Source organism: Siphateles boraxobius, unplaced genomic scaffold (assembly GCF_051911475.1).
Source record: "Siphateles boraxobius isolate OS27281-9 unplaced genomic scaffold, OSU_SipBor_1 21, whole genome shotgun sequence".
Lineage (NCBI taxonomy): Eukaryota > Metazoa > Chordata > Actinopteri > Cypriniformes > Leuciscidae > Siphateles > Siphateles boraxobius.
The window spans coordinates 350,608-363,661 of record NW_027508822.1 but is presented as its reverse complement, the minus strand read 5'-3'; the positions used below and the strand labels follow the sequence as shown (position 1 = coordinate 363,661).

Sequence of the window (13,054 nt, the reverse complement as noted above, 5' to 3'; positions counted from 1 at the left end):
CTGGGCTCCGCCCACCTTTACAGCATTTTTTCAAATATTGCCAGTGGGTGGAGTCAGGCTCTGTGTGTGGTTGAAGGTTGCTGGGCGCGCTGACTGACAAAGATTGTACAGCAAACAATTTTGATTGAGCAGTGTAACTTTTGTTTGTAACCCTTTAAGCAAAATTGTGTGTGGTTGAAGGGCGCTGGGCGCGCTGACTGACAAAGATTGTACAGCAAACCATTTTGATTAAGCAGTGTAACTTTTGTTTGGTTGCCTGTATTTAAGTTTGCTTGAGAATGGCTGAAATTTCAATTTAGCAACCCTAGAACCAATGTGTGTGTGTGTGTGTGTGTGTGTGTGCGTGCACAAGACGCCCACACAATCAGTTAAATTTAATAAAATAAAGATAAAAATAAAGGTGTGTGATGTGTGAATCCTAATGTTCTGTTGATTTTGCCATTTGTGTATGCTAAGCCAAACAAAAAAATATTGTGGTATTTTAATGGGTCATGGATACTCATCTATTATAATTTAATTTTTAATTTGACATTTTAATAATGTGGTTATTGTGCACTTGTAGGGGTCAGGACAATAATCTACAGTAAATGCTCCCATAACCAGTCCTTCCCCAGATTGCGTTCACAATAACAATATCATCTCAGGTTATGACTGTAACGCTAGTTCACTGAGTAGGGAACCCGATGCGTCGATGACACTTTGGGAAGCCCCTGCGTGATTGTGTCTGAAGCGCATGTGTCAACTGCTCCAATGGCGAGAGTGAACGTCACGGGCGGGTGACGTCATGAATAGGAAAGGATAAAAGCACATCCGTTTAGACATAGGCTGGCATAGAACCTCATATGCAAAAGAGATAGCCTCAACTATCCACTTGCTAACCGTCTGCTTGGATGCAGGAAGGTCTTTCTTAGGGGGACAAAAGCATATTTGTAATTGATCTGACTTTCTCCACTGGGCAGATCTGTGGACATAAGCATCAGTGCTCTGACTGGACAGATGAGGTTCAGTTTCTCCTTGTCTAAATCCTTAAAGGGAGGAGGACATAATGCCTGCAGTACGATACGCCTTGGGACATTGGTTGGAACCTTAGGTACGTAACCGGTTTCAGATAGAGGAATGGCTTTGACCATCCCGGGTGCAAACTCAAGGCATGAGATACTGACAGATCCTGGAGATCTCCTACACATTTTATTGAGGAAATGGCTAGAAGGAACACAGTTGTGTTTTTTCTAAAACAGACAAGAGCCTCAGAGGGAGCGACAGATAGACCTTCTAGAACAAGACCCAGATCCCAAATTGGAACTCTGTTACAAACTGCGGGCCTCAGCCTCAGAGTGCCACGAAGGGAACGTATAATGAGAGGATCTCTTCCAATAGATAAACCCCCCAAAGGGGGCATGGTAAGCAGCAATAGCCGCAACATAAACCTTCAGTGTTGAAGGAGATAACCCTGAAGCAAAACTATCTTGCAGGAACTCAAGTATTGAACCCACAGTAAAATTAACAGGATCCCATCGTTGTAGATTACACCAAGAGGTAAAAACTCTCCATTTCAGGGTGTATAGCTTCCTCTTGGACTGAGCTCTGGAGTTCAGCCACGGTTAAGAGACCAGAGTCTTTGAGACGGGCCCCCTTAGAGGCCAGACCCACAGGTTGAATGTTTCTGGGCAGGGATGGAGGATTGCTCCCCCCGCCTAAGATAGAATGGTAAATGGACTGCATTTATATAGCGCTTTCACAGACCCAATGGCCACCAAAGCGCTTTACATATATGCCTCCCATTCACCCATTCACTCAGTCATTCATACACCGACGGCGGTGTCAGCCATGCAAGGCGCCACTCAGCTAGAAGGTCCCTCCTGACCAGCAGCTCCAGGGGAGAGCCCTATAGAGGATAATAGGTTCGAGAACCACACTCGGTTTGGCCAATACAGAGCTACTAACAGAACACTCACTCCATCCTGGCGGACCTTCTCCAGAACTCCCGGGAGCAGAGCGATCAAGGGAAATGCATACAGACCACTGCGTCCAGACCCAGTCACTGAATGAGCATATGCAACATTATACGATCATATTGCTTCCAATAAGCTGAATCGATCACCCTCATATATATCTTATTTAGCATGTATGCTTTATATAACCTGTGGATTTCTTTGTGATTTTAACATTTATTACAGCCAATTTGTGGGTTTTCTACCTCAATTATAGGAACTAATCACCAGAAGTTGCCTTATCAGAATCAGAATCAGTTTATTGCCAAGTAGTGCTTTCAACCACAAGGAATGTGCTTCGGTAACAAGATGCTACCATCTGTATATCTTTTGTATCATGTATGCTTTATATTACCCAAGTTCTTTCTGTGTGTTTAAACATTTATCACAGCTAAATCCTTCTACCTCAACTAAGGGAAACGTCTCGGTTACGTATGTAACCCTCGTTCCCTGAGTAGGGAACGGAGACGTTACGTCGGATGACGACGAATGGGGGTTTCGCTTAGAACACCTATCGACTTCGAGTATTACAAAACGAGCCAATGGCGATGAAATGCCATGGGTCTGCGGAATTTGCATAGCGTATCTCCGCCCCACCGCGTGGGTATAAAGGAGGACGCCGGCAACATGCAGGTATGTCTTCGCTGAGGAGCCGAGACTGAACTCAGGCGTCTGCCCAGCGGTACAGCGGAAGTGGCAGGGAGACGTAACGTCTCCGTTCCCTACTCAGGGAACGAGGGTTACATACGTAACCGAGACGTTCCCTTTCGTAGTCACTCCGAGTTACGTCGGATGACGACGAATGGGGGTCCCCGTGAAATCACGCCACCTTCACAGCTGTCTTCCAGTGCCCTGCGAAAGTCTGATCCCCCTGTCGTGATACTGGCACAGACGAAGGAGTCCTACTTAACACAGGAATACCAAGGTACACTGGGAAGCATATCTCAGAGGAGATATGCCGCAGCATGCCTACCCGTAGGGAGGACTTAAGATACACATATGGCCGGAGGGCTACATATGGAGGAACACTGGAGTGACCAGCCCGAGGGGTGGCAACTTTCAACTCCAGGAGGGCAAGATGGCTTGCCAAGGGAAAGACACATGCTCAAGGAGGCTTACAGTGGAAATACACATGTGGGGGTTACTCAGGGAGGAACCATGCACACGGAGGCACCTAGCCGACGCCCAGGCAATAGACACTGGCGCCAGCGTCAACAGTGCAGGAGGAAATCAGGGCTTCAAAGAGGAAGGCTCACCTGAGGAATAATCGCACGTATCCAGTCCGTGGAGTGGAATGGCGAGCAAGCGAAGACACCTGAGCGGGTCCAGCACGAGAGGACACAGGCTCCACTCGGAGATTATAGAATCTGGCGAATGTGTTGGGTGTCGCCCAGCCTGCAGCTCTACAAATGTCTGCCAGCGAGGCGCCATGTGCTAGAGCCCAAGAGGAAGCCACACTCCGAGTGGAGTGGGCTGTCACACCAAGGGGGCACGGTCGGCCTTGCTGTTGGTAAGCCAAAGCAATGGCGTCCACTATCCAGTGAGACAACCTCTGCTTTGAGAGAGCCTTTCCCTTCAGTCTCCCACCATAACAGACAAAGAGCTGGTCTGAGGTCCTGAAACACTGCGTTCTGTCTACGTAAGCGCGGAGAGCGCGTACTGGACAGAGCAGTGCCAAGGCCGGGTCTGCCTCCTCCCGGGGCAGCGCTTGCAGGTCCACCACCTGGTCCCGGAAGGGAGTGGTGGGAACCTTGGGCACATATCCAGGCCGGGGTCTCAGGATCACGTGAGAGTGACCGGGCCCGAATTCCAGGCACGCTTCGTCAACGGAGAATGCGTGCAGGTCCCCTACCCTCTTGATGGAGGCCAATGCAACCAGGAGCGCTGTCTTCATAGACAGGAACTTAAGCTCAACTGGTTGCAGAGGCTCAAAGGGAGCCCTCTGCAGGGCATTTAAGACCACTGAAAGGTCCCAAGAGGGAACGAGAGGAGGGCGAGGAGGATTCAGTCTCCTCGCTCCTCTCAGGAACCTGACGATCAGGTCGTGCTTCCCCAGAGACTTACCTTGAACTGCTTCGTGATATGCGGCGATAGCGGCCACATACACCTTCAGGGTGGAGGGAGACAGCCTTCGCTCCAACCCATCTTGCAGGAAGGAAAGCACGACAGAGATCGAGCATCTCCTGGGGTCTTCTCGACGAGAAGAGCACCAGTTGACGAAGAGGTTCCACTTCAACGCATAGACATGTCTCGTGGACGATGCTCTAGCGGAAGTGATGGTAGCCGCCACCGCTGGTGGCAGGGTACTCAAACCTGCCTCGTCCCGTCCAGGAGCCACACGTGGAGCCTCCAGAGATCGGGTCGAGGGTGCCAAAGGGTGCCCCGTCTCTGAGAAAGGAGATCCTCCCTCAGAGGAATTGGCCAAGGAGGTGCTGTCGCGAGGAGTACCAGTTCGGAGAACCAGGTCCGGGTGGGCCAATACGGCGCAACCAGAATGAGCTGCTCCTCGTCCTCCTTGATCTTGCACAAGGTCTGTGCGAGAAGGCTCACTGGGGGAAACGCATATTTGCGTAGGCCCCGCGGCCAGCTGTGCGCCAGTGCATCCGTGCCGAGAGAGCCCTCGGTCAGGGAATAGAACAGGGCGCAATGGGTCGAGTCGTGAGAGGCAAACAGATCTATCTGTGCGTCCCCGAACTGGTCCCAAATCAGCTGAACCGACTGGGGATGGAGTCTACATTCGCCGGAGATGGGCCGAAACCGTGACAGCTCGTCTGCTGCAAAGTTCCGATCTCCCGGAATGTAGATAGCACGAAGGGACCTCAGGTGCTTCTGACTCCATAAGAGGAGGTGGCGTGCGAGTTGCGACATACGGTGGGAGCGTAGACAACCCTGACGGTTGATGTACGCTACAGTCGCGGTATTGTCTGAACGGACTAGTACGTGTTGACCCCTGAGCAACGTGAGGAAACGGTGCAGGGCAAGGCGTACTGCCAGCAACTCGAGGCAATTGACAAGCAGAAGGCGCTGGGGTCCTGTCCAGGAGCCCGCGGCAGCATGTCCGTTGCACATGGCGCCTCAGCCCGTGGAAGAGGCATCTGTGGAGACAACAACATGCCTGGAAACTCGTTCTAGGGGAACACCGGCCCGTAGAAACTGAGGTTCCACCACGGGGTGAAGGTCTGACGACAGGTCGGAGTTACTGTAACTCGGAGCGTGCCATGATGCCATGCCCACCTCGGGACTCGATCGCGAAGCCACAGCTGAAGCGGTCTCATATGAAGCAATCCGAGCGGCGTTGCCGCAGCTGCAGATGCCATATGCCCCAGGAGCCTCTGAAACAATTTCAGTGGGACTGCACTCTTGTTTAATGGCTGAGTGGAGAAGGCGACCAAGTCCATGCCGAGAAAAGAGCTCCCCTGCACGGGGCAAAGTTACTCCTTTCCCAGTTGACCCGAAGGCCCAGACGAGCTAGGTGCCAGAGCACTGGGTCCCTGTATTCACAAACCTGGTCTCAGGAGTGAGCTTAAGACAGCCAGTCACCGAGATAATTCAGGATGCGAACCCCGTGTTCCCATGGAGGAACAAGGGCTGCCTCAACAACCTTGTGAAGGCGCGAGGAGACAGGGCTAGCCCGAATGGGAGAACAGAGTACTGACATGCGCGCGCCCTGACAGCAGAACGTAGGTACGGTCTGAGTCGAAGGAGAACGGAGACATAAGAGTAGGCGTCCTTCAGGTCGATCGCTGCAAACCAATCCTGTGGCCGCACACATCCAGAAATGCGTTTGGCCAGGAGCATCTTGAACGGCAGCCTGAGAAGGGAGCGGTTCAGATGCATAGGTCCAGGATTGGCCGTAACCCACCAGACTTCTCCGGGACAATGAGGTAGGGACTGTTAACCCGGACCTCATCTCGGCTGGAGGGACAGTCTCAATCGCACCCTTCGCCAGTAGGGAGCAACCTCCGCTCTCATGATAGGGGCATAGCCACCGACGAAAGTGGAGCGGACTCCCGTGAAGCCGGGAGGAGACCGTGCGAACTGAATCGCAAAGCCGAGCCGATGGTTCGCACGACCCAGCGGAACAGATAGGGAGCTCTAGTGCAGGCTCCCAACTGTGCCAGCGGAGTGAAGAACCACAGACGTCCCCCCGGTGGTGCAGCGAAGCGGAAATGACCAGCCCAAACCAGGGCGGCATAGCGGCCCGGTGTGGGGGCAAGGTCATAACCGCACCCTGACAGAGGAGGCCAGGGAAGGACCAGCGTTCCACGGGGGCTCTGTCAGGGGTCTGGCGACAGAGGGGGACAGGGGCGAAACGGTCCGTGGACGGCACGCCGTGTCAACCACCTCTGGGGCAGAGGGGGAAGAGGAGAGCACGGCTTGTGGGCGGCGCTCTGTGTCGTCCGAGAACTCTGTATGCTCAGAGAGGAGAGAGTCAGTTCTTCCTGAATAAGGATTCTTCCCCAGCCCTCCACCGGGGAAAGGAGTGGCCCTGCTACCAACTCCTGGAAAGAACTGAGTCTCATCTCTGAGCAGCCCATCTCAAAAGTGCCGCTTAACCCGGCGTTTAGCGGGGTGCGGGGCTGGAGAGGGCTGTGGCATCCCCCTACGGTCTTCCAGAGCCAGGCCCGGGTGAACGGGCGGGGTTGGAACCGTGGGAGGGAGCCTTCGGCGGTGGGCAGACTGAGGGATCTGAGCGGACGGCGGGGCCGTCGGGCAGAATAACCTCAATCTGCTCACGGGCGGTTGAGAACTGTGGGCAGAAGCACTCAACCGCACTGCCGAAGAGGCCGACCTGGGAGATGGGGGTGTCGAGCAGACGGGTCCGCCCGACATCTTGCACATCAGACCGGTCAGCCCCAAACTGGTGAACATCACCTGACTCCGAGAGCGTACGGCCACTTTCGTCGCTCGGAGAGCAAGGTCAGTGGCGGCGCGCAGCTCACTGAAGAGCCTCGGGTCAGTCCCGCCCTCCTGCATGTCCATGAGCGTCTGGGTCAGGTAGACCAGCAGAACGGTCATGGGATGCAGTGAGGCAGCTGCCTGTCCTGTGGCACTATAGGATTTCGCCACAGATTACTGTGACGAAAAGAACTACAGGCTTGGACAGGTGCTTAGGATTGCGCCGGGAAGCACTCTGAGGACACAGTAGCATGGCAACAGAGCGTTCAACCGGGGGAACCCCAGTGTACCCATGGGCAGCGGCCCCTGAGGGGAGGAAAGGCGGATGAGACCAACGAGAGGACCCGTGAACTCATCATGCACGTCCGGGAGGAAAGATATTGGGGTTTGCCGTGGACGCGTCGGCGGCCTCACCCAAAAACCAATCGTCCCGGGAAAGCATGGCCATCATCTCCGGATCAGACTCAGGCACAGCCGTATGCACATCAAAGGGTGGCAGCTGTGAAGAGTCGTCATTTCCAGAAGAATCAAGCCCACCTAGTGATGCTGCTACAGACACAGCATCATCCTCTGTAGCTTCAAATGAAAACACACGGGCCACCCGAGGGTAGACTCGTGGAATCATCAGTTCGCTAGCGGGCACCGTCATTAAAGAGGGGGGGCTGGGGCGTGGACACAAAGTCGGCGCCTTGTTCCAGACCAACACCCTCAGGTCACCCTGTCCACCAGCCGAAGATCAGGTAGTGGATGAGGGGACTCTCACTCTTGCGAGTTCACCGAGTCTCGACCTATATATGACGCGATGATCACGTTCCCAGAGAGAACATGAGTCATCCACGAGCGCTGTTCAAGCATGATCAAAGCCCAAACACACTAGACAGCGCTCGTGCCCATCAGAGTCCGATACCAGTCCGCTGCAACCAGAAATGCACGGGCGAGCCGTCTTTAAAAAGACGTGCCGCGTGCGAGCTCTTTTATGAGAGGAGAAAAAAACTCCGCGATGTTGAAGCGCACAGGGAGACACACACACACTGGCAGATCACTGCACAGATCAGCAGGCACTGTGAGCTCGCTGCAGATCGCCGTCACACCAACACCGGAGAGAGAAGCTCGTCTCATAGAGCGAAGTCAGAGATGATTGTGGAGTGAAGAAATATTCTTGGCTCCGAAGCGAAAACATACCTGCATGTTGCCGGCGTCCTCCTTTATACCCACGCGGTGGGGCGGAGATACGCTATGCAAATTCCGCAGACCCATGGCATTTCATCGCCATTGGCTCGTTTTGTAATACTCGAAGTCGATAGGTGTTCTAAGCGAAACCCCCATTCGTCGTCATCCGACGTAACTCGGAGTGACTACGAAAGGGAACATATGTTATTTGGTACCTACTTGACGGGTAAATTATTCCTAGAATTTTGATATAAAGTAGAATTTTGTAGGATGCACCATATTTTAATTATGAAAGTTGGCTCATTAAAGCGTTTAACTAAACTCTTAGGCTGCATTTACACTTAGCATTAACATGCGACCTGTATCCAGATGTTGTCCACATACAAATTGAAAAGACAAGTGTAAACGCGCTTCTGATCGGACTGTCATCCGACAGGATTGTTATCCTGTTGTCCAGGTTCGGAGGTAGTCGAGGACGCATTGTAATCGGATCTCAGTGTAATGTAAATGCAATCCAGCCATCTTGTCTGCATTCACAGGAGGACTTCATATAATCCCCGCCCAGTCTCACCGCGTGGCTGTCAGAAAATAATGGCCAGACGCAATTTAGACAAGAAATTAAACCTTACAATGAATGTCAATCTTTAAAACAGTTTATTTAGACTTACATGATACTAACTATGTGTGTCATTTTTCATTTTAAGAGTGCAACATTATCTGAACGAGGTAATCGCCTGTACAATCACAGTCAGTCATGAGATCTTAATGAAGAGCTGCACACTGCTTTGCTAGAGGTGAACAACTGTAAACGCTCCATGTCCCTATTGGCTAATGATCCGATCTGCTTGATAGGATCTCGGTGATTGCATGTTAATGCCAAGTGTAAATGCAGCTTTAGATATTTGGGCGCACACGATCAGGTGGACATTATGCTAATTACATGCAAGAACCGGAGAATAGGGCATAGGACCTGCCCAAAACAATATCTGATTGACTGACACAAAGACGGGTTGGATGGACGCGCTTATAACACAATGACAAACAGTCTTGCGTTGCTTTTTGTCTTGCTTTTGCTGTGACTTTTCCTCTTGCTTTGATTTGTGCAACCTTTCCACCGTCCAGCGTGTACGCTTACATTATCTTCAAACCACCAAGAGCTCACTCAAAACTCATCAACTCTTCTGTAAGAGCCTTTCCTGGTCATGACGTCAACCGCCTGTGACGTTCACTGTCGCGATTGGACTAATTGACACGTGCTTCAGACACAATAATGCATGGGCTTCCCAAAGCGTCATCGACGCATCGCGAGTTCCCTCTAAAGGTAACTGAGACCTGACAGGAGATTTCAATATAGTCACTGCTCACATCCATATTGATAAATGCCAATTTTTTTGCATGGAAACAACCATGTGCCCAATTTTTTTTTGTAAATGAGGGTCACTGTGTGAAATTTCCATGGACTAAATGCATATGAAAAATAAAGGTCACATGGTGAGCTGCTACAGGAAAAGCACACAAGCCAAACTAACTTCAAGATATCAGATTTTGTTGCTCAGCACATAAAGATGAACTACTTACCGTGATCTCAGACTGTGTTGATGTGGTTTCTCCACGACATGGATCTTCATGTGTAGCTTCAGGCCACTTTTAATAGTGAAACTCTTTCCACACTGATCACACGTGTACGGTTTCTCTCTGCTGTGGATCCTCTCGTGTGTTTTCAGATGTGCTGACAGACTGAATCTCTTGTGACAGTGTGAACACTTGTAAGGTTTTTCTCCAGTGTGGATCCTCTCATGTTTTCTCAGAGGTGATGAGTCACTGAATCTCTTATCACAGTGTGAACACTTGTAAGGTTTTTCTCCAGTGTGAATTCTCTCATGTGTTTTCAGATGTTCTGATCGACTGAATCTCTTGTCACAGTGTGAACACTTGTAAGGTTTTTCTCCAGTGTGGATCATCTCATGTGTTTTCAGATGTTCTGATCGACTGAATCTCTTGTCACAGTGTGAACACTTGTAAGGTTTTTCTCCAGTGTGGATCCTCTCATGTATTTTCAGACGTGATGAGTCACTGAATATCTTGTCACAGTGTGAACACGTGTAAGGTTTTTCTCCAGTGTGGATCCTCTCATGTATTTTCAGATGTGATGAGTCACTGAATATCTTGTCACAGTGTGAACACTTGTAAGGTTTTTCTCCAGTGTGGATCCTCTCATGTGTTTTCAGATGTGCTGACTGACTGAATCTCTTGTCACAGTGTGAACACTTGTAAGGTTTTTCTCCAGTGTGGATCATCTCATGTGTTTTCAGATTTGCTGACAGACTGAAACTCTTGTCACAGTGAGAACACTTGTAAGGTTTTTCTCCGGTGTGGATCATCTCATGTGTTTTCAGATTTGCTGACAGACTGAAACTCCTGTCACAGTGAGAACACTTGTAAGGTTTTTCTCCAGTGTGAATAATCTTATGCCGTTTTAACGTGCTTACTGAAATAAAAGTCTTTTCACACTCAAAGCACATATAAGCTCTTACACCAGTATGTATTTTCTGATGTGTATATAAAGTGTGCAACAGTGAAAAACTCTTTCCACACACAGAACATGAATACGGCTTCTCCTGTGTATGAACTCTCAGGTGGTTCTTCAGGGCTGATGCACTAGAAAATGTTTTTCCGCATTGATCACATGTGAACGGCTTTTCTCCTGTGTGGATTTTCATGTGTTCTTTAAGGTGTGCTGATTGCCTGAAGCTCTTCCCACATTGATCACATGTGAACGGTTTCTCTCCCGTGTGAATTCTCATGTGAATCGCACAACTGTCTTCACGTGTGAAACTCTTTCCACACTGATCACATGAGTACGGCTTCTCTCCAGTGTGAACTCTCATGTTAACTTCAAAAGGATTTTTTAATGTGAAGCTCTTTCCACACTGATCACATTTGAACAGTCTCTCTTCAGTGTGAACAGCCTCTCTTCAGTATGAACTTGCATGTGACAATCAAGACATTGTTTAGTTGTGAAACTCTTTCTACACTGATCGCATGCATATGGCTTCTCTCCGGTGTGGATACTCTTGTGACTCTTAAGGTTATGTTTGTATGTGAAACTCTTTCCACACTGAGTTCAGGTAAAATATTTATTGTATCTTCCTTACTTTAAAAAATTATTTTTAGTCTTTGAGCGGCTCAAAAGTTTTTCTCCAGGTTTGACATGATGTTCCTCCTCCACTTCACTCAGTTCTTCACTCGCTCTCTTTCATCAGGTCTGAAATGAAAGAATAAATTATATGTATTAAAATTTCTAAAACCTAAAAGAAACATTATGTGGTTAAAAACACTGAATAGTTGTGATATATGACAAGCGCTTGTGACACTGCCACAGTAAAGCCCTGCATGATGCTCACTTAAGTTAAAATACATATACAGTGCCTTGCGAAAGTATTCGGCCCCCTTGAACTTTTCGACCTTTTGCCACATTTCAGGCTTCTAACATAAAGATATAAAACTATAATTTTTATTGAAGAATCAACAACAGGTGGGACACAATCATTGAGTGGAACGAAATTTATTGGATATTTTAAACCTTTTTAACAAATAAAAAACTGAAAAATTGGGCGAGCAAAATTATTCAGCCCCCTTAAGTTAATACTTTGTAGCGCCACCTTTTGCTGCGATTAGAGCTGTAAGTCGCTTGGGGTATGTCTCTATCAGTTTTGCACATCGAGAGACTGAAATTTTTGCCCATTCCTCCTTGCAAAACAGCTCGAGCTCAGTGAGGTTGGATGGAGAGCGTTTGTGAACAGCAGTTTTCAGTTCTTTCCACAGATTCTCAATTGGATTCAGGTCTGGACTTTGACTTGGCCATTCTAACACCTGGATATGTTTATTTGTGAACCATTCCATTGTAGATTTTGCTTTATGTTTTGGATCATTGTCTTGTAGGAAGACAAATCTCCGTCCCAGTCTCAGGTCTTTTGCAGACTCCACCAGGTTTTCTTCCAGAATGGTCCTGTATTTGGCTCCATCCATCTTCCCATCAATTTTAACCATCTTCCCTGTCCCTGCTGAAGAAAAGCAGGCCCAAACCATGATGCTGCCACCACCATGTTTGACAGTGGGGATGGTGTGTTCAGGGTGATGAGCTGTGTTGTTTTTACGCCAAACATAACGTTTTGCATTGTTGCCAAAAAGTTCGATTTTGGTTTCATCTGACCAGAGCACCTTCTTCCACATGTTTGGTGTGTCTCCCAGGTGGCTTGTGGCAAACTTTAAACGACACTTTTTATGGATATCTTTAAGAAATGGCTTTCTTCTTGCCACTCTTCCATAAAGGCCAGATTTGTGCAGTATACGACTGATTGTTGTCCTATGGACAGAGTCTCCCACCTCAGCTGTAGATCTCTGCAGTTCATCCAGAGTGATCATGGGCCTTCTTGGCTGCATGGGCAGTCATGGCTTCTAGGGCAGTCATGGCCTAATGGTAACAGAGTTGGACTGGTGACTCAAAGGTTGCTGGTTCGATTCCAGTACCGGCAGGAATATGACTGAGGTGTCCTTGAGCAAGGCACCTAACCCCCAATCGCTCCCCGGGCGCCACTCAAGGCTGCCCGCTGCTCCGGGTGTGTGTATCCACGTTTGCAGTGTGTGTGTGTTCACTACTCACTACTCTGCTCCTAATGTGTGTGCACTTACTTGGATGGGTTAAATGCAGAGGTCAAATTCCAAGTATGGGTTACTATACTTGGCCATCACGTGTCACTTTCACTTTCACTTCACTTTCATCTCTGATCAGTCTTCTCCTTGTATGAGCTGAAAGTTTAGAGGGACGGCCGGGTCTTGGTAGATTTGCAGTGGTCTGATACTCCTTCCATTTCAATATTATCGCTTGCACAGTGCTCCTTGGGATGTTTAAAGCTTGGGAAATCTTTCTGTATCCAAATCCGGCTTTAAACTTCTACAAAACAGTATCTCGGACCTGCCTGGTGTGTTCCTTG

The 13,054-nt window shown here is 49.3% G+C and overlaps 2 protein-coding genes across 4 annotated transcripts in view; both read right to left on the bottom strand.

Annotated features, from left to right (window-relative positions):
* Nucleotides 1-13,054, bottom strand: part of LOC143746091 (uncharacterized) — a 606,033-nt gene that overhangs the window by 532,689 nt on the left and 60,290 nt on the right. The gene's annotated exons all lie outside the window — the stretch shown is intronic.
* The window catches only part of LOC143746087 (uncharacterized), a 29,115-nt gene that overhangs the window by 5,417 nt on the left and 10,644 nt on the right, over nucleotides 1-13,054 (bottom strand). For all 3 annotated transcript variants that reach the window (XM_077237817.1, XM_077237816.1, XM_077237818.1), the window contains one exon: nucleotides 9,639-11,325. In XM_077237817.1, the coding sequence (XP_077093932.1) occupies nucleotides 9,639-10,948 (1,310 nt within the window). In that variant the 5' untranslated portion in view covers nucleotides 10,949-11,325. The remainder of the gene's footprint in view (nucleotides 1-9,638; nucleotides 11,326-13,054) is intronic.